The sequence below is a fragment of the Rhincodon typus genome, chromosome 32 (genome assembly GCF_021869965.1).
Source record: "Rhincodon typus isolate 14 chromosome 32, sRhiTyp1.1, whole genome shotgun sequence".
Lineage (NCBI taxonomy): Eukaryota > Metazoa > Chordata > Chondrichthyes > Orectolobiformes > Rhincodontidae > Rhincodon > Rhincodon typus.
The window spans coordinates 37,260,793-37,283,039 of record NC_063363.1 but is presented as its reverse complement, the minus strand read 5'-3'; the positions used below and the strand labels follow the sequence as shown (position 1 = coordinate 37,283,039).

Sequence of the window (22,247 nt, the reverse complement as noted above, 5' to 3'; positions counted from 1 at the left end):
CTGTACCTTCAAGGAATTATGCACATAAATGCCTAGATCCGTCTTCTATAACCCCTTTAGAATTGTATTATATTGCATTGTCTCTCTGCATTGTTCCAACTGAAGTGAATCACTTCACATTTCTCTGCATTGAACCTCATCTGCCATTTGTCTGCCATTCCACCACCCTATCTTTTTGAAGTTCTACACTTATAGTTCATAATGCTTCAGAGCTTTGGGAAACAGAAGGAAGTTTGAAGAAGACAGACAGGCAGGGAGAGAGAGAGAGACAATGAGAGGGAAATAGGGATGCAAACTCAATCAGTATAGTAGGATCTGCAGATGCTGGAGAATCCGAGACAACAAGGTGCAGGGCTGGATGAACACAGCAGGCCAAGCGGCATCATAGGAGCAGAAAGGCTGACGTTTCGGGCCTAGACCCTTCATCAGAAGAGGGGGTTCTGAAATAAATAGGGAGAGAGTGGGAGGCGGATAGAAGATGGATAGAGGAGAGGATAGGTGGAGAGGAAACAAACAGGTCGAAGAGGCGGGGATGGGGCCAGTAAAGGTGAGTGTAGGTGGGGAGGTAGGCAGGGGATAGGTCAGTCCAGGGAGGACGGACAGGTCAAGGGGGCGGGATGAGGTTAGTAGGTAGGAGATGGGGGTGGGGCTTGAGGTGGGAGGAGGGGATAGGTGGGAGGAAGAACAGGTTAGGGAGGCAGGGACGAGCTGGACTGGTTTTGGGATGCGGTAGGGGGAGGGGAGATTTTGAAGCTTGTGAAATCCACATTGATACCATTGGGCTGCAGGGTTCCCAAGCGGAATATGAGTTGCTGTTCCTGCAACCTTCGGGTGGCATCGTTGTGGCACTGCAGGAGGCCCAGGATGGACATGTCATCTGAGGAATGGGAGGGGGTGTTGAAATGGTTCGCGACTGGGAGGTGCAGATGTTCATTGCGAACTGAGCGTAGGTGTTCTGCAAAGCAGTCCCCGAGCCTCCGCTTGGTTTCCCTGATGTAGAGGAAGCCACACCGGGTACAGCGGATGCAGTATGCCATATTGGCAGATGTGCAGGTGAACATCTGCTTGATGTGGAAAGTCTTCTTGGGGCCTGGGATGGGGGTGAGGGAGGAGGTATGGGGGCAGGTGTAGCACTTCCTGCGGTTGCAGGGAAAAGTGCCGGGTGTGGTGGAGCTGGAGGGGAGTGTGGAGTGGACAAGGGAGTCACGTAGAGAGTGGTCCCTCTGGAAAGGAGATAAGGGTGGGGAGGGAAAGATGTCTTTGGTGGTGGGGTCGGATTGCAGATGGCGGAAGTGTCGGAGGATGATGCATTGGATCCGGAGGTTGGTGGGGTGGTACGTGAGGACGAGAGGGATTTTTTTTTGTTCTTATTGCATGGACGGGGTGTGAGGGATGAGTTGCAGGAGATGTGGGAGACACGGTTGAGGGCGTTCTCGACCACTGAGAGGGGGAAGTTACGGTCCTTGAAAAACGAGGACAACTGAGATGTACGGGAGTGGAATGCCTCATCCTGGGAGCAGATGCGGCGGAGGCGAAGGAATTGGGAATAGGGGATAGCATTTTTGCAGGAAGGTGGGTGGGAGGAGGAGTATTCTAGGTAGCTGTGGGAGTTGGTGGGCTTGAAATGAATATCGGTTTCTAGGTGGTTGCCCGATATGGAGACAGAGAGGTCCAGGAAGGGGAGAGAGGTGTTAGAGATGGTCCACGTAAACTTAAGGTTGGGGTGGAAGGTGTTAGTGAAGTGGATGAACTGTTCGAGCTTCTCGTGGGAGCATGAGGCGGCGCCGATACAGTCATCAATGTAACGGAGGAAGAGGTGGGGTTTAGGGCCGGTGTAGGTACGGAAGAGGGATTGTTCCAAGTAACCTACAAAGGGGCAGGCGTAGCTTGGGCCCATGCGGGTACCCATGGCCACCCCCTTTGTCTGTAGGAAGTGGGAGGAATTGAAAGAGAAGTTGTTGAGGGTGAGGACGAGTTCGGCTAAGCGGATGAGGGTGTCAGTGGAGGGGGACTGGTCGGGCCTGTGGGACAGGAAGAAGCGGAGGGCCTTAAGGCCATCTGCATGGGGAATGCAGGTGTAGAGGGACTGGACGTCCATGGTAAAGATAAGGTGTTGGGGACCGGGGAATTGGAAGTTCACTTTCAGTGTAGTTCACTTTTACCCCCACACTGAGAAGAATAGTCCTGGCAGCAATTATGATATTGGCTGCACTTGGTGTGGCAGTGACAGGGGTTGTTGGGATTGTAAGCTTCACTGCACCTTCTCCTGCAAGACAACCCCACTGCAATGAGTAAAAAAACAGCAGGTTCAGTTGTGTCTCTGAATCATGACTTGTGCAGATTTGTGAACTTTCCCACATTTGGGAGACTGTTCAAGACAGAAATTTATTAATATTGCAAACATTTGCAGGTACTTTATAGAAGTGTAATTAGACAACTTTTTAACATCGTACCAGATAAAGGGATATTAGAACATGTGAGGAAACATTTGATTAAAGAGATCATAATAGGGAAAGAAAATTTTAAACAAAGTGCAAGAGAAACTCAGTAGGTCTGGCAGCATCTCTGGAGAGAGAAACAGAGTTATCATTTTAAGTCCAATGACTCTTCTCGGGAGCCAAACAGTGTTGGAAATTGAACTATATTAAAGAAAGCAAGACTTCAAACATTTAACGAGGAGAGGGAGGGAGAGAAAGAGAAATGGTGACAGAGAATGGGAGAAAAAACAAGAGGTGAAAGAGAGATAGAGAGAAAGGGAGCCTAGACTGGTAGGCTGAAGGGCTTGTTCCAACGCTATACTGTTCAATGTCCTATAAGAAAGATAATGACTCTGATAAGGGATGGATAAGAGAGACACAAAGATGTAAAAATTCTCCAAATGCAATCAATGTAAAATACAGAGATAAATAGAGACAGAGAGCGAGACAATGAGAGGGACTGTGACTGTGGTCAGAGGGACTAAGACAGAGAAGAACAAATTTACTGGCATGAGAGTGGAGGACAAAGAAAGTCAGAAACAAATCCAGAAAGAGAGAATAAATTTAACGTGGTCTTAGTGATGGAGAGACAGAAGTCAGAAATGTAGTTCAGGATCAAATAGGAAATTGTTAAGTCAGGTTCAGCCTGAGATGGTGATCAGGAAGAGGAGCATCATCACTGTTGCTCTTCACTGTTTCTGTATTTGAGCAGCTGAACATTCTGTTAACTTTTAAACTATCACTGGTTCTTTACATACCATCACACGAGTTGTAGTCGGAGCAACAGTCCCCATGCCTCACACATGCACTATTACATTGACAGTTATAATTGTGGTTCACATGATCCCCACAACGATCAACACATGAATCCTTGTTTCCTGTAAACAAGAGTAGAGATTAATGGAATAACAAAATCTGCCTTCTATTTCTGCTCCTCGGGCTGAAATATTCTATCAACTTCCATTAGGAACTGAAAGAGGGGACAAAAAGCACACAGAGGAGGAGGGGTGCTGGGAGGTTGGGTGGAGGTGGGAGTGGGGCAGGGACACACATGGAGGAGGTGGAGCAGGGATAAGAAGATCAGGGTATAAAAAGGAGGACTAGGAACATACTACTTTGGTTTTAATAATACATTAACTTTAGCTTATGAGGTGTGGGTGGTCATAAGCTACACCTGCATTTATTGTCCACTCCCAGCTGCCTTGAAGGTGGTGGTGGTCGTGGTGAGTTGCCTTTTCGAACTGTTGTCCATATGGTGTAGTGAGGAAGTTTGACCGAGTGACAGTGAAGAAACAGTGATGTATTTCCTAGGAAATATGGTGTGTGACTCAAAGGGGAATTTGCAGGCATGGTGTTCCCATGGTGCTTTGCTATCCTTGCTCTTGATGATAGAGGCCACAGGTTTGGAAGGTGCTGTTGAAGGAGCGTTGGTGAGTTGCTGTAGTGCAGCTTGTAGATGATACAGATTGCTGCCAGTATGTACCTGCATTGTGCATTGATGGTAGAGGGAGCAAACATTGAAGGAAGTCAATGGAGTTTCAAAACTATGGACTATTTTGTATCTCTGAATCTCACTTAGTCATTTTTATTCATTGTAAATTCATAACACGTTCAATTTATGACAAAATTAATTATAACTGGTTCAAAGCAGTAACCTTTCATAAATACATGATCATAATGATATAGTTGAGGTTGGTTGGCTCACCGAACTGGTTTGTTGTTCCGCAGACGTTTTGTTACCGTGCTTGGTAACATCCTCAGTGTAGTCTGTGATGAAGCGTCGGTGTGTTTTCCCGCCTGGTTTTTAAACTCTGAGTATTGGTCACTCATCTCAATCCACATGGACAAGGAGAACCATGACTTCGACTGGGACAATAGCAAGATCCTGGGACAGGCTAGGCAGAGACAAGCACGAGAATTCCAGGAAGCATGGCACTCCACGAAGCATGCTATTAATAAACACATTGAACTCGACCCCATATACATTCCACTACGGAGGAAACCCGGAAGTGAGGCAATCCATCACAACGGACACCAGAGTTTAAAAACCAGGCGGGAAAACACGTCGACGCTTCATCAGAGGCTGCACTGAGGATGTTACCAAGCACGGTAACGAAACATCTGCGGAACAACAAACCAGCTCGGCGAGCCAACCAACCTCAACACCCACAACCCGAGCTACAGATCTACTCCAAAACCTTAGATAATGATATAGTACTAGAATCAGCAACAAGTCATGGAGTTATACAACATGGAGAACGACCCCTCAGCCCACTCATCCATGCCAGCCAGCTTTCCTAAACTGAACAAGTTCCTGCATTTGGCCCATTTACCTCTAAATTTTCCCTATTCACGTACCTGTCCAAATGTCTTTTAAATGTTGTAATTCTACCTGCCTCTACCGCTTCCTCTGTCAGTTCGCACCACCCTCATGCGAAAAAGTTGCCCTTCAGGTCTCTTTTAAATCTTTCCCCTCTCAACTTAAAAGTTTTGGACTCCCTACCCTGGGGGTAAAAAACTTTGGTTATTCACCTTATCTATGTCCCTCATGATTTTATAAACCTCTGTAAGATCACCCTTCGATCTCCAAGGAAAAAAGTCCAAGCCTATCCAGGCTCTCCTTATAACTCAAAGCCCCCAATCTCCATAACATCCTTGCAAATTTTGTGGTTTAATGTCATCTTTCTCATGCAAAGTGAACGGTATTTTAGACAGAGAAATGTTAGTATCAAATTAAAAAAGGATCTTGATAGCCGAAGAGAATGGACAAAATTGTTGTAGATAGAGTTCAATGTTATCAAGCGTGAGGTTATCCATTTTGGTCCAAAAAAGGATAGATCAGGGTACTTTCTAGATAATATGAAGTTAAATGTGGTGGATATTTGGAGACTAGGGTGTTCAGGTAGATAGATCTTTAAAATGGCATGATCAGGTGCAGAAAATAATCAAGAAAGCTAATGTAATGTTGGCCTGTACGTTTCTATAGGACTGGTGTACAAGGATGCAGAAGTTACGTGTAGTCATGAAAAATCAATTGTTAGACCCCACTTAGGAGTACTTTGAGCAGATCTGGGAACCACACCTCAAGGAGAATTTATTGGCCTTAGGGGGATTACAATGTAGGTTTACAAGACTGATACCTAGGCTTCAGGGGTTAAGTTATGAGGCGAGATTATACAAGTAGATTTGCTTTCTCCAAAATTTAGAAGATTGAAGGTGATCTGATCAAAGTCTTTAAGATATTAATATCGCAGTAGCTCAGTGGTCAGCACTGCTACCTCACAGCACCAGCGACCTGGGTTCGATTCCAGCCTTGGGGTGACTGTCTGTCTGTGTGGAGTTTGCATGTGCTTCTGTGTGGGTTTCCTCCTATAGGCCAAAGATGTGCACTTTGGGAGGATTGGCCATGCTAAATTGCCCACTGTTTCCAATGATATGCAGGCTAGGTGGATTAGCCATGGAAAATGCAGGCTTACAGGGATAGGGCAGGGGTTTAGGTCTGGGTGGGATGCTCTTCAGAGGGTGGGAGTGGGCTTGAAGGGCCAAATGGCCTGCTTCAAAACTGCAGGGACTCCATGAGAGATGATTGGAAGCGCTTCTACACACAAAGGGTGGTAGATGTGGATGCTGGATCAGTCGTTAATTTTAAATCTGAGATAGATAAGATTTTGCTAAGCAAAGGTGTTAAGGGATATTGGCCGAAGGCAGGTATATAGAGTTAGACCACAAATCAACCATGATCTCATTGGCTGGTGTACAGGCTTAAGAGGCTGAATGGCCTACTATTGTTCCTAGTCTGGCACCTGAAATTTACTATTTCCTCCCTACAGCCTACATGAAATCACAGAATTAAATAAATGTGAGGTGTTGTTCTTTGGAAAGGCAAATCAGGGCAGGACTCATATACTTAATGTAGGGTCCTGGGTAGTGTTGCCAAACAAAAGACGTTGGAGTGCAAGTTCATAATTCTTTAAAGGTGGAGTCACAATTAGACACGATAATGAAGAAGGTGTTTGGTACACTTGCCTTTATTGCTCTGTGCACTGAGTATAGGAGTAGAGATGTCATGTTGCAGCTGTACAGGTCATTGGCTAGGCCACTTTTGAATTCTGCATTCAATTCTAGTCTCCCTGCTATAGGAAAGATGTTGTTAAACTTGAAAGGGTGCAGAAAAGATTTACAAGGATATGTCTGGGACTGGAGGATTTGAGCCTACAGGGGTCGCTAAATGGGCTGGGGCTATTTTTCCTGGAGCATTGGAGGCTGAGGGTGACCTTTATAGAAGTTTATAAAATCATGAAGGTCATGGAAAGGGTGAATAGCCAAGGTCTTTATTCCAGGGTAGGGGAGTCAGAGGAAGTGGTGGAAGCTGCTACAATGACAACATTTAAGAGGCATTTGGATGCGTACACGAACTGAAAGGGTTGAGAGGGATAAGGGCCAAATGCTGGAAAATGGAACTAATTTAATATAGGATATCTGGTCCACATGGATGAGTTGGACTGACGGGTCTGTTCCGTGCTGTACAACTCTGACTCTAATTGCTATAACATAAAAGTGAACCATTCACTCTTTCATGTCTACACCAGCACTGCAAATGAGTACTTGCAGATGAGTGCCATTCCTCAGACTTCTCCCTGTATCTCTGCATGTTCGTCCTTTACAGGTAACAATATCATTTCCCCTTTGAGTGCGTCAATTAGACCTGCCTCCGAGGTTGAAAGAGATATAGCAACGAGTAGATGGTGGAATTCTTCTCCTTAGGTGAAGTTCCTTGACCTGGTTTGCAAATTTAAAAAGGAAGCCCAGCTCCCTGCTGGATAACACCATTTTTACAATCAAAGGAGAACATGCAAGATCAAAAATAGTGTGACAACGTTAACTGCTCATGATTGGAAAAAAAATCAGTAATAATCATTTCTGTAATAAACTTTTTCTTGGGATAAAAGTGACAAAGCCAAATTGTTACAAAGGAATTGAAAGCAACAAACCAATCCTGGGACAAAGAAAGAGTCAAAGCAATATAAACAAACGGTTTCCTGGGACACAGCAGATAACATCTGCTTGATAACTAGCTGCTTGTGACAAATGGGCAATTACAAATGTCCTGAGGTGAAGGACTTAATGGCAGGGCAGTCTGTGTTTCAAACAGACAGCTGACACCAATATAGCAAGGACAACAGAAACTAATTCTGATAAGGTGGCAAGCTACAGACTTGATGATCTCAGAGGTGTAATCAATATTGTGGATCCAGAGGAACATTTATAATGTCACATCACAAACATCACAAGACAGAAAATTCAACTCTGAGATTCTTCAGCAGCAGAACTCCGGCAAACCACACTGCATGAGGACTCTTAGAAACAAACAGTCGTGGATGGAATTGTAACTAAATTCCATCATTAATTGGGGAATAGGTAAGTTGGGGTTGTGAGGTTTAACTTGCTTACTTGACAGGTCTTACTTTGGTTGCTACAGGTAATAAAGTTTAAGTAGTTGTTTTAGTATTTGACTGTCTGAGAGATGTCTTGATAAGTAACTGAATTAAAAATAGCATGTGGCAATTCACACATGCTTTTACACATGCAAGTAGTAAGGGAGATGACTCACCTAGCTGACAAGCTGATTGCTGTGCAGTGAGTTATGAGGGCAAACTAGTGAGTAATATATAAACGGACAATAATGGCTTCTTTAAATATATAAGAAAGAGAGGGGTCAAAGTGAACATAGGCCCCCCTTGGAAAGTAAATCTGGGGAGATATTTATGGGAACAAGGAAATGGCCAAGGAGTTAAACAGATATTTTGCTTCATGCTTTACAGTAGAAGAACACAAATTCATAGAATCCTCTACAGTGCAGATATCTCTACTACTAAAAAAAGAAATTAAGTAGCATCACTATCACTAATGATATTGGTTGTAATTTTCCAAAGGTATTTTGATTCTGGAGAAGTACCAGAGGATTGGAAAACTACCAATGATTGATTGATTTGATTTATTGTCATGTGGACCTAAGTACAGTGAAAAACTTTGTTTGCAAGTAGTACAGGCAGATTATGGTAATCAAGGACATAGAGATCATAGGATGGAAAAAAACAACTTGGACAGAGTAAGGCATACCGGTTATGCCACACAGGATGTACGTACGCAAGATCAACATTGTGACAACCTATTCAAAACGGGAGGCAGAAAGTAGGAAATGATCAGCCTTAACATCTATTATTGGAAAAATGTTGGAATCAATTATTAGGGAATTAATAGCATTTGGAAAGTGAATTTAATCAAGCAGTCAGCGTGGCTTCATAAAAGGGAAATAGAGTCTGACTAATTTATTAGACATTTTCAAGGAAGTCTCAACTAGAATGGACAGAGGGAAATAAGAAGATGTGTTGCATGTAAACTTCCAGAAGGCATTCACCAAGATACCTCACAAAAGCATAAGTCATCGATAACAGTCCATGATGATGGAGGTAGTGTTGAATGGATATCAAATTGTCTAATGGGCATGAAATAATGAGTGGGATAGGGCTTCTTTTTCAAGTTGATGATGTGCAACCACCTAGGTTCCATAGGGATCAGTACAATATATATTAATGGCTTAGAGGAAAGAAGTGAATGTACTCTGGCAGACGATACAAAAGAAAGGCAAGTTATAAGAGGGATACAAAAAATTTACAAAGACATTGATTGGTTATATATGTGGGCAAATACAACATACTATGATATAATGTGTGCAGTTGTTCACTTTGGAAGGGAGAACAGAGGAGCAAAATATTTAAATGGAGAAAAACTGCAGAAAGCTGCAACGCAAAGCGACTTTGGGGGTGTATTTGTGCATGAAACACTAAGCAAGCACATCGGTGCAGCTGGTAATCAGGAAGACTATTAGAATGATGTTCATTTATTTCAAGGGGGTTGGAGTACAAAAGTAGGTGCTGGTAAGGCCATCTGGATTACTGAGAGTAGTTTTGGACCCCTTATTTAAGGAAATATATTTCATTGAAGGTTTGTGGGGAAGATCCCAGGTATGGAGGGATTGTTTCATGAGCAAAGGCTAAACAGATTGGAGATCTACTCACTGAAATTAAAAGAATGAGGAATCATCTCTTGAAACATATAGAAGTCTTGAGGGGCTCGACAGGATAACTACTGAAAGGGTGTTTCTCCTCCAGTTACAGACTCGGAGCAGAGGGTGCAGTCTCAGAATAAAGGGGTACCAACTTAAGACTGAGAGAAAGAGGAATTTCTTTTCTCAAGAGGGCTGAGTGTCATTTGGAACTCCTTGCTGCAGAGAGCTGTGGGAGCAGAGTCCTTGTGTATATTTAAGGACCAGATAGATCCTTGATCAGTAGGGGAAGTCAAGAGTTATGGGAAAGGGCAGGAAAGTGGGCAAGAGGAATGTCAGTTCAGCCGTGAACCTGTCAAATGATAGAGAGGGTTGAGGGGCTGAATGGTCTAATGCGAGAATGAGCAGCAGTATCCCAAATCAAACCAGATAGTGGGAACCAATCCCTCCCCAAGGTGCAGGTCAAAGGAAGTGAGTATTTCATTAGCACCACCCCAGTTGTGGTTGCCTCATGGTGGCTTCAAGTGCAGTTGCAACCAAATTAAGTTCACAGGCCAGAGAGTGGATACGTCTGAAGAGGAGTCGATTGAGGGGAAGAGAGATGGCTTTCCCAGTTGAACTCCCAGTTGCCAGACTCTGTAAACTTGGCTCGCCTGACAAAAAAACCAGTGGGACAACGTGGCCACCTTGCATGGAAATGTAAAGAAATCAACACCCATCCAATTGGCTGAGCTCTACTAGCCATCCAAGTGGATTTAGGCAAACCCTACAAGGAAGCCCAAATCCTGATCAGTTGTACTTTATAAGCTCACACAGATGATATGAAGTTAGCATTGTGGCAATATCACTGGGTTAGTAATCCAGATGACCCAGACTGATGCTCTGGGGGTATGGGTTCAATCTCATCAGAACAGTTGGTGGAACTTAAAATCAATTAATCATTCTTCAATTGAACAAACTGGCCTTAGTAATGGCGACCGTGAGGCTATCATCAATTGTTAAAGAAGTAAAACGTGTCTCAAAGATTGGTGTTGGAAAATGGGTTTGAATTCATAGGACACTGGCGCCAGTACTCGGGAAGCAGGAATCTATTCTGATGAGGAGAGACATAGTAGGAACTGCAGATGCTGGAGAATCTGAGATAACAAGGTGTAGAGCTGAATGAACACAGCAGGCCAAGCAGCATCAGAGGAGCAGGAAAGCTGACGTTTCGGGATTTTGAGATGACCCGAAATGTCAGTTTTCCTGCTCCTCTGATGCTGCTTGGCCTGCTGAGTTCATCCGGCTCTATACCTTGTTATCTCATCTATTCTGATGAGACAGCTTCCACCTGAATCATGCTGGGATCAGAATCCTGCCAAATCACACAACTTGGGCTGTAGACAGTCTTTAAAGTAAACCATTGAGTGGTTGGGTTCAGTTGTATGAAAAATCAAAATCAAATGTAGGATTCCAAGTTAGTTATGGAACTGATCATTACCAGAATTTAAAAGGAAATGATTAAATGTGTGAACATCATATTGTACCGAGGAACCATGCATGTGTAGGAAAATTCAATCATTAAATAACTTAAAGGTTTTGTATCTTAATGCACAAAACATTCTGAATAAGGTAGGTGAACTGAGAGCGCAAATCGAGGTAAATGAATATGATCTCAAAGCCGTCATGAAAACATAGTTCATAGAATCCTTACAATCTGGAAGCAGGCCATTCAGCCCATCAAGTCCAATCAAACCCTCCAAAGGGACCCACCCCCTTCTTTATCCCTGTAACCCTGCGTTCCCCACGCCTAATCCACTTGGCCTACAAATCCTTGGACACTGTGGGCAATTTAGTATGGCCAATCCACCTAACCTACGCACCTTTGTGACTGTGGAAGGAAACCCACACAGTCATAGGGAGCATGTGGAAACTTCAAATGGAGAGTCACCCTAAACTGGAATTGAACCCAGGTTCCTGGTACTGTGAGGCAGCAATGCGAACCACTGAGCCACCGTGCCACACTAAACCTGTGTCCCCAATGCATTACCTGGGTCTCTGGATTAATAGCCTATGATAATCCCACTAGGGCATCACATAGACATGGTGATAAGATGAAAACCGGGAATTTAAAATTGAGGGATAGTAGAAACTGCAGATGCTGGAATCTGAAATAACAAGGTGTAGAGCTGGATGAACACAGCAGGCCAAGCAGCATCAGAGGAGCAGGAAGGCTGATGTTTCGGGCCTAGACCCTTCTTCAGAAATGGGGGAGAGGAAGGGGTTTCTGAAATAAACTGAGAGAGACGGGGAGGCAGATGGAAGATGGATAAAGGAACAGATAGGTGGAGAGGAGACGGACAGGTCAAAGAGGCGGGGATGGAGCCAGTAAAGGTGAGTGTAGGTGGGGAGTTAGGGTGGGAGTTGGTCAGCCCAGGGAGGACAGACAGGTCAAGTAGGTGGGGATGAGGCTGGTAGGTAGGAGGTGGGGGTGGGGCTTGAGGTGGGAGGACGTGATAAGTGGGAGAAAGGACGGACAGATTAGGGAGGAGGGGAAAAGCTGGGCTGGTTTTGGGATGCAGTTGGGGGAGGGAAGATTTTGAAACTTGTGAAGTCCACATTGACACCATTGGGCTGCAGGGTTCCCAAGCGGAATATGAGGTGCTGTTCCTGTAACCTTCGGGTGGCATTGTTGTGGCCATGTTGTCGCCACTACTTTCTAGGGGCTCTTTTACTCTGAAGTAATGTATTGAACCTGCCTTATTATCCAACACAGATCCAAGGTAGCCTGCTCCTTGGTGGGTCCATGTTAGATTGCTCTAGGAAACAGCCCTAAAGTATTCTATGAATTTATTGTCGTAGCTACCCTTTTCAATTTGATTAACTCAATCAATGCGAAGATTAAAATCGCACATAATAATTGCTATATTCTTTTCACATGCTCCTATAATTTTAATGATTTATAAACTTTCCTACAGAGTGACTACTCTTTGGGGTTCAGTACACTCTGCTACCAATGCCTTCTTTCCCTTGTTGCTTTTTTTTTGTGAATTAAGAACCCATCTATGTCTGTCTTAAATATACTCAAGGACTTGATCTCGATCACTTTCATGAGTTCCACAGATTAACCACCCTCTGGCTGAGGAAATTACTCCTCATCTCAGTTCTAAAGGTCATCCTTTCACTCTTAAACTGTGCCCTCAGGTCCTCTATCTCCTCCACATTCACTCTGTCCAGGCCTCTCATTATTATGTAAAAGTTTTAATGAGATCTATCTCATCTTTCTAAACTCCATCGCATACAGACCCAAAGTCCTCCACTCGTCTTATGACAAGTCCTTTATCCCTTGTAAACCTGCCATGGACTCCATTCAACACTAGCACATTCTTCTTTAGGTATGGGGCCGAAAATTGATCACAATGTTCCAAATGCTGTCTCACCAGAGACTTGTACAGCTGAGGCTATGTATCTCTGCCCTTGTATTCTAACCCTCATGAATTGAATGTTAACATAATATTTGATATTCTAATTGCCAAATTAAGTTGTAAACTAACCTTAAGAGAATCCTGAACTTGGACTCCCAAGTCTTTTTGTGCTTCAGGTTCTCGAAGCCTTTCCCTATTTAGAAAATGGTCTACACCTCCATTCTTCCTACCAAAATGCAAACTTCACACATTGTATTCCATCTACCACTTCTTTGTCCATTCTCCTAGCCTGCATAAGTTCTTCTGCAGCCTCCACGGGCTCTTATCTTATTTAGCAGCCTCCTGCGCTACACCTTGTCAAAGACCTTCTGAAAATTCAAATAGATCACATCCACTGGCTCTCTTTTGTCAAATTTGGTCTTTACCTCCTCAAAAAATTCTAACAGATTTGTCAGACAGATAGTTGGCCCTATTTTATCATGCACTCCTAAGCAGTCTGCCATCTCATCCTTAGTCATTCGTAAGATTTTAGAGTCCATTATTAAAGTTAGACTAACCTGTCTTCAGCCTCCCTCCCTTTTTAAACAGTGGTGTTACATTAGCCATTTTCCACTCCTCTGGGACCATCCTGGTCTCCAGTGATCCTTGAAAGATCACTACCATTGCCTCTACAATCTCCCTCTCTATCTCCTTCAGAATTCTGAGGTGTAGGCCCTCGGGTCCAGGTGACTTATGCACCTTCAAATCTTTCAGCTTCCCCAGTGCCCTTTCCTTAGTGATAGCCACTTGCACTCACCTCTGCATTTTGATTCTCTTGAAGTTCTGGTATGCTGTTGGTATTTTCCACTGTGAAAACTGATGCAAAGTACCTATTCAGCTTCTCTGTCATTTCTTTGTTCCCCATAACTACTTCTCCAGCCTCATTTTCCACCTGTCCTGTGTTCACTCTTGGCTCTCTTTTACCTTTTAGATACCTTAAGATATCTTAGATACATGTGCATCTTAAAACGTATTAAGGTAGATAAGTGTCTGGGTCCCGCTGGGATGTATCCCCAAATACTGAGGGAGGTAAGAGGCCGAATTGCTGGAGAATTTACAGGCATCTTTGTATCCTCTTTGGCCACAAGTGAGATCCCATAGGACTGGAAAATAGCCAATATTTAAATGTTTAAAAAGGGTGATAAGGATTATCCAGGAAATTACAAGCCTGTGAGCCTCACATCGGCAGCGGGGTAATTATTGGAAAAGATTTTCAGGAACAAGATCTATACACATTTAGAAGCAAATGGACTTATTAGAGATAAACAGCATGGTTTTGACTGGGGGAAGTCATCCCTCACTAACTTGAACGTTGTTTTGAGGAGGTGACAAAGATAATTGATGAGGGAAAAGCGATTGATGTTGTCTACATGGACTTCAATAAAGCCTTTGTCAAGGTCCCTCATGGCAGACTAGCACAAAAGGTGAAGTCACATGATATCAGGGGGGTGGGGAGCTGACAAGATGGATACAGAACTGGCTTAGTTATAGGAGACAGGGTAGCAGTGGAAGGATTCTTTTCAGAATGGGGGGTTGTGACTAGTGGTGTTCTACAAGGGTCAGTGCTGGGACCTCTGTTGTTCATGGTCTACATAAATGATTTGGAGGAAAATGTGGTTGGTCTAAATAGTAATTCTGTAGATGATAAAAAAATTGGTGGAGTTGCAGGTAGTGAGGAGGATTGTCAGAGTATACAACAGAATATAGATCAGTTGGAGGCACTGGCACAAAAATGGGAGGTGGAGTTTAATCTGGACAAACATGACGTGATGCATTTTGAAAGGTCAAGTACAGGTGGAAATTATACAATGAATGACAGAACCCTTAGGAGTAAGGAATTGCAGAGGGATACAAGTCCACAGATCACTGAAGGTGACAGTGCAGGTAGATAAGTTAGTAAAAAGAAGGCCTATGGCATGCTTACCTTCATTCGAAGGGGCATTGAATACAAGGATAGACAAGTTATGCAGCAGTTTTATAGAACTTCAGTTAGGCCACACTTGGAATTTTGCATACAGTTCCGGTCACTACACTACCAGAAGGATGTGGATGTTTTGAAGAGGATCCAGGAAAGTCTTACCAGGATGTTTTCTGGTGTGGGGGATTTTAGCTCTGAAGAAAGGTTGGATGGACAAGGTTTGTTTTTATTAGAACACAGGAGCTTGAGGGGTGAGAAGGGTGACCTGATAGAAGATTATGAACAGCAAGGATAGAATGGAATGTGAGGCTTTTTCTCAGCATAGAATGGTCAGTTACTAGGGGACACAGGTCTAAGTTGCCAGGAGTATGTTTAAAAGAGATGTGCGAGGCACGTGTCTCCACACAAAGGATGGTGAGTGCCTGGATCGCACTGCCAGAGGAAGTGGTGGAAACAGATACAATAACATTCAAGAAGCACCGGGACGAATACATGAATAGGAAGGGAATAGAGAGATATAGAAAAACTGAAAAACTGCAGGCGTTGTAAATCAAACAAAAGCAGAAATTGCTGGAAAAGCTCAGCAGATCTGGCAGCAATCTGTGGATAGAAATCAGTTAACATTTCAGGTTGAGTGGCCCTTCCTCTCAATTTTGAGAGGAAGGGTCGCTCAACCCGTAAACTTAACTCTGCTTTCTCGCCACACATGCTGTCAGATCTGCTGAACTTATTCAACAACTTCTGTTTTTGTTGTTGTAAGAGATATGGATCCAGTAAGGAAGACAGTTTTAGTATGGAAGGGCAAGATGTGTCAGCACAGGCTTGGAGGGCCAAAGGGCCTGTTCCTATGCTGTATTGTGATTTGTTCTTTAAATAACTCTTGCAATCTTATTTTATATTCCTAGCTAGCTTACCCCTGTATATGATCTTTTCCCCTCTTATTGCTGTAGCATAGTCTCAGAATAAAACAGCATCAACTTAAGACAGGTGAGGAAAGATTTCTTCTGAGCATTAAAAGGCTTTAGACTCCTTGCCACACAGAATGGTCAGAGCAGAGTCCTATATACATTTGAGGCTAAGTTTTGATCAGCAGGGGAATCGAGGGTTATGGGGCAAACATAGGAAAGTGGAAGTAAGGAATTTTGGATTAGCCATGATCCTGCTGAATGGTTGAGTAGACTCAAGCAGCTGACCTTATAGTTTTACCAAGCCAAAAATCCACCTCATAGTGGACTATCTCACAGTTGAGCCGAGCATCTGAAGCTTCTTCATAGCATTGGTTCTGAAGCTGGGCACATCAACATGGCTTTATGTCAGTGATCGGAAAGTGAGGGCCATGATCAAGGCAGACTGTACTCCTAATCCATGCACAGAAGTCTGGATGGCTAAAATAAGCCAGTCAGCCCACTGTGCGTGTACTGATATGCCACCAAACCCAAATGGCGAGGTGTAAGCGGGAGATATTTTTCTTCAAGCAAATGTTTACTCATTATGCATTAATTATCTCCTTATTTTGCTGTACAAACACTTATTTCTAACAATTGTCTGAAGAGTCATATCAAATTTGAAATGTTCATTATTTCTGTCTCCACAAACGCTGGCAGACCTTCTGAGCTTCTCCAGCATTTTTTGCTTCTTTTTAAATTTCAGATTTCAGGCATATTCTTGCTTCTTCTCCCTAGTGCTGTTTCCTGGGCTCATCTGCTTTTCTTGGGAGCCAAAGACTGGCTGACTCTGCATCCCTGGGACACAAGAGAGGAGACAGCAGCAGGCTGGGACCCACAGCCTTCTGGGTCTGGGAAGAACAGTGTGTCGGCTAGGGAGGGATGGGTGACAAACTTACTGCCTTTGAGCACTGCCAGAAACTTGACCAGGTTTAAGTCTTTCCTGAGTCACATATGTCCCTAGGAAATCTCCATTTCGTTAGCTGTAGCCTTCCTGAGCCCTAGATCACTTCAGGCTGAAATCTTCAATAGCACGATTTGGGGACTGACTATACTGCTCCTATTGCTTCACAGTTAGGTGGAAGGGCCTCTTCATGCGCTCTTTTTCCAGTATTCACAGGTTTTAGAAAAGATACTGGAAATTCCCATGACCACCATAGTGTGCAAATTCTCCAGAGTTATAACCAATAAAACCATTCAGCCTTCTCATCAACCTTTCAGATGCTGACAACCCATGTCATTAAATATGAATCAATAAGGGTGCAGAGCAATGTACTGGGCTGTCCTGAAAAACTTCATTTACTGAGTCGTAAACGTGAAGAGGGAGATGGGGAGAACAGAGAGTTGGGGATTGATTGTCACACGTACCTAAATACAGTGAAAAGCTTTGTTTACAATTGGTACAGGGGCATCACAGCAAGCCAAGGATGTACAGATGAAAAAGACTTCTTTGATAAGAGGTTTAGTGAAGTGGTCACTCCAAAGGTGCAGGTTTCAATAGCTGGGTGGTATCAAATTTCTTCACGCAGAGAATGGTTCGTACATGGAATGGGCTGCTGGAGAAGGTGGTTGAGGCAGGCACAATAGCAACATTTAAAAAACATTTGGATAGGTGCATGGATGAGAAGGGTTTAGAGGGATATGGACCAAAAGCAGACAATTGGAACTAGCTGAGTGGGCACCATGGTCAGCATGGACCAGTTTGGGCCAAAGGGCCTGTTTCCATGCTGTATTACTCTTGACTCTATGACTTAGACAGCGGCATACAGGTTACATTGCACAGGGCGTGCACTAGGCGAGATCAACATGAGCAAGATCAGCATTGAGGTTAGAGAGTTGATTCATCAGTCCGATAACAGCCAGGAAGAAGCTGTTCCTGAACCTGCTGGTGCATGTGTTCAGGCTTCTGTACCTTCTGCCTGACAGAAGAGATTGCAGGAGATCATTACAGTCGTGTAAATGGAGTCCATGGATGGAAGGTCGGCTTCTGTGATGGTCTAGGCTGTGCATAGCACCTTCTGTAGTTTCTTACAGTCCTGGGCAGAGCAGTTGCTAAACCAGGCCGTCATGTACCCAGACGTTATGCTTTCAATGGTACATCTGTAGAATTTGGTGAGGGACCTTATGAACATACCAAGTTTCCTGAGCTGCCTGAGGAAGAAGAAGCATCGTTCTACCTTCTTGACTGCCACATCTACATGGGAAGTCCAGGACAGGTCGTCGGTTATCGTCACTCCGAGTAACTTGATGCTCTTCACTCTCTCAATCTTAGTTCTGTTGATGTCAATGGGCCATATTCTCCTCCTCCCTTTCTGAAGTCAATGAACAGTTCTTTAGTTTTGCCAACATTGAGAGACAGATTTGTTTTCATTGCACCATGTCACCAAGCCCTCTATCTCCCTTCTGTAGTTTGACTCTCTGTTGTTAGATATCTGTCCCATGACAGTGGTGTTGTAAGTGAATTTGTAGATGGATTTCATTCAGAATTTGGCAACACAGTCGTAGGTGTACAGGGAGTACAGTAGGTTGCTGAGGACGCATCCTTGGGGGGGGCTCCAGTGTTATTGTGGAGGAGGTGCAGTTACCTATCTTCACTGATTACAGCCTTTGGGTCAGAAAGCTGAGGATCCAGTTGCAGAGGTCTGAGCTGAGACCAAGGTCACGTAGTTTTGAGATCAGTCTAGAGGGGATAATGGTTTTGAAAGCGGAGCAGTAGTCAATAAGCAGGAGTCTGACGTTGGTGTCATTGTTGTCCAGATGTTCCAGAGATGAGTGCAGGGCTAGGGATATGGCATCCTCTGTGGACCTGCTATGTCGGCAGGCAAATTGTAGGGGATCAAGATGGGCTGGGAGACTGGAGTTGATGTAGGCCATGACCGGCCTCTCGAAGCATTTCGTGATTATTGAGGACTGAGCCACTGGGTGGTAGTCATTAAGGCACATTTCATGTGATTTCTTAGGCACAGCAATTATGGTGGTCTTCTTGAAGCAGGTGGGGACTTCAGCTTGTAGGAGGGTGAGGTTGAAGATGTCGGTAAATACCTCCACCAGTTGGTCTACACAGGATCTGAGTGCTTAGCCTGGGACACTGTCCAGGCCCATCACTTCCCTTGAGTTGATTCCTAGGAAGATCAATCTGACTTCTGCAGTGGTGACGGAGGGAACAGATGTGGCCGGGAGCTGTCAGGGCAGGCATGACTGTGCCACTGGCATTCTGCTCAAACCGAGCATAGAAAGCATTAAGCGTGTGAGGGAGGGATGTGTCTTTGTCTGCTATCTTACACTGCTTCATTTTGTATCCTGTAATATCGTTTAGGCCTTGCCATAGGGAGCAGGAGTCTGTTTGGTAGGTTTGGGCATTTAACTTTGTCTGTTACTGCCTCTTGGCATCCCTTGCCAAGGTCATATCTGGATTTCTTGTGTTGGTCTGGGTCATTTGACTTGAAAGCTGCACGTCTGGTCTTCAGTAGGGAGTGGACTTCTTGGTTCATCCAAGGTTTACAGGTGGGGAACATTCAGATTGACTTCTTTGGTATGCAGTTCTCCACGCATTTGCTAATGAAGTCCATGACTGTGGTGGCATACTTGTCAGGGTATTCTGCTGAACACTTGAACATGGTCCAGTCCACTAATTCCAAGCAGTCTGGAGATGGTCTTCCGCTGCCACGGACCAGCACTGTACTTCTTTTCATGAAGGATTCTCCCATTTCAGCTTCTGCTTGTAAGCTGGGAGGAGGAACACAGTGCCATGATCTGATTTTCCAAAATGTGGGTGGAAGATGGAGCGGTAGATGTCTTTGGTTGTCTAGCAGTGGTCCAGAATGTTCAGTCCTCTGGTGGGGCAGGAGATGTGTTGGTGGTACTTTGGCATCACCAGCTTGAGGTTAGCTTGGTTGAAGTTGCCGGCCACAATGAATAGGGCCTCAGGGAATTTTTGTCTCTGGAGTGTTTGTGGTGGTGTAAAACTCATCTTGGGCATTCTTCACATCTGCACGGAGTAGTATGTAGACTGCTGTCAGGATTTCTACCATGAGAAATACCAGGATTTCTCATGGTAGAAAGTAAGATATTCTAGGCCCGAGGAGCAATGGCTTGCCAGGATCGCTACATCAAAGCACCAGGCGGTATTGATCAAGAAGCATACCCCACCACCCTTTGCCTTACCCGGGAAAGCCGTGCAGTCCATGCGGTGTATGGTGAACCCACCAGCTTGTAAGGTGCAGTGGGAAATGGCAGGGGTGAGCCAAGTCGCAGTGAAGCAGAGCACACAACAGATGGACAGGGAAGATGGGAGTAGATGGGGATGAATGGGAATGTATGGGGAAGAATTGAGTTGAATGGGAGAGATGGGGTTGTCCCTCACTCACTCTGATCTCTTTTCCCCTGCCTCCCCAAGCATCCCTGGCTAAAATCAGACCTCACCACCACCCTACCCCTTTCCGTCCTATTTCAATGTTGCTCCTGGCCTGTGAACATGGGCATTGCGGACTTTTTACATGGCACAACAATGTTCAGGGTTTGGAATTATGCGCATATAAGTGTCTGGGTGAGCATCTAGTTGCCCTGCAGAGCTCGTGTCAGCCAGATACTGACAAAAACAAATCGTGGCTTGTATGAATAGAGGAATATCAAGAGACTTCTTACATAATTGAAAGTTGTTTCTTACCTACAGACCTCAGGACACGCTTCAGGGTGCCATACAAACCAATGATCTTAGGGGCAACATCCATCCTACTAGAAAAGGATGACTCAAAGTGTCCCAACGATATATCTCAAATACACTCTGAACAAACACCAAAGAGGAAAGTGGAGTCATTACAGTGTGGAGCTGGAGGAACTCAGCAGGTCAGGCAGCATCAGAGGAATAGGAAAGTTGACGTTTTGGGTTAGTACCCCTCATTTGGACTGGGGAGGGGGAAGGGAGCTCAGTTACCCCAGTCCTGATGAAGGTCCCAACCCAAAATGTTGACTTTCCTGTTCCTCTAATGCTGCATGACTTCCTGTGTTCCCCCAGCTCCATACTGTATTGACTCTGTCTTCCAGCATTTGCAGTTCTTGCTATCACCAAAGAGGAAGGTACTCCATGTTAGAAAACATAATCATGGGTCTCCAATTAGCTTGCCAGCGACTTGAAATCTCTGTTCACTCTGGGGCCCAAGAGCGATCCTGCTTTACACAGATCGCAACCACTTTTGACAGTTGCAACCTTATAAAATTAAACATGCATACTGGCTGTTGCCCAAGTATAGACCCTCAGAATGCAGCGGAGCACTGACTTTGCGTCTGTTACACTTCTGTTTGACTGATGAGGGCAAGTTTGCCAATTAATGGATATTTCCATTTTGTCCTTGACCCATGAAGGAATGTCAAACCAAAATACATATGGAGAGAGAGCGAGCCTAAATTAATTTTTCAACACTATATTCTCTTGTTAAAGCTTCTTTTAAAAAAAAGTTTCAGAAAATCATTTCTGTAAAGTTCTGATCTGCAATATCCAGGTGGCAAAAGCTCACATAATCATCCTGGATCATCATCATGCTCATTTATGTAGATATTCCAGGCAACCCTACACAGAATAACAAGATGCAATGAACAGTCAATGTAAAGCAAAGGAAACCATTCAGCTATACTCTGTATGAGATGGTGTTAATGGGCTCTGTCATTATTTTCTAAATTACGCAATGGGTTTTGATGGGACATCACAGTCATCTTGTTAGTTGTGTCTCAGTTGAGTCGGTCTTATGACTGGAATTACTGAATAGCATTTAATTATAGAGTTTAAACCTCTCTCTTTCAGTCTGCTGCTACATCAGGACAGTCAAAACAAAAACGCAGCTTGAGCTTGTCCAAAGCTTACCTCTTACTCTCAATCTCCCTAGAATTCTGATTTCCAGAAAGAAATTCATCTTGTGCCAAAATTTCCACAGTAAATATATTGCTTCAATTAAACTGCAAGCTACCTGAGCTTCTTTGAAAAAAAGGAATCCTGAAGACCAGACAATTGGAAAAAATTCTCACAGCTCCAAGAAAGGACACTGGACTTAAAGTGCTAAATCTGCTTTCCCTCCACAGATGCTGCCAGACCTGCTGAGTTGCTCTGGCAATTTCTGTTCTTATTTCAGGTGTGTGTGTGTGTGTGTGTGTGTGTGTGTGTGTTTTACCCGAAAAATAATTATTGTGGATCATGTTTTGATTGGACTTCACAACAAGGTTTGTAGAAACAAACTACCACCTACTTTGAAGAGGAAACAAAACGAAGCAATGTTTTTAAAAAAAACCTAGAGGAGAATCATAAAAATGATTCAACTCTCCTGTTCTGCTTATGAGACTAAGCAACAATTAACTTCCTGGTGATTGACCTGTAATTTTGAGACACAAGTGCTGTAAGCAACTGCGGAC

The 22,247-nt window shown here is 44.1% G+C and overlaps 1 protein-coding gene across 1 annotated transcript in view; it reads right to left on the bottom strand.

Moving 5' to 3' along the window:
* The window catches only part of endou (endonuclease, polyU-specific), a 75,240-nt gene that overhangs the window by 52,704 nt on the left and 289 nt on the right, over nucleotides 1–22,247 (bottom strand). Inside the window, exon 2 of the mRNA XM_048615384.1 lies at nucleotides 3,236–3,355. Coding sequence (XP_048471341.1) covers nucleotides 3,236–3,355 — 120 coding nt within the window. The remainder of the gene's footprint in view (nucleotides 1–3,235; nucleotides 3,356–22,247) is intronic.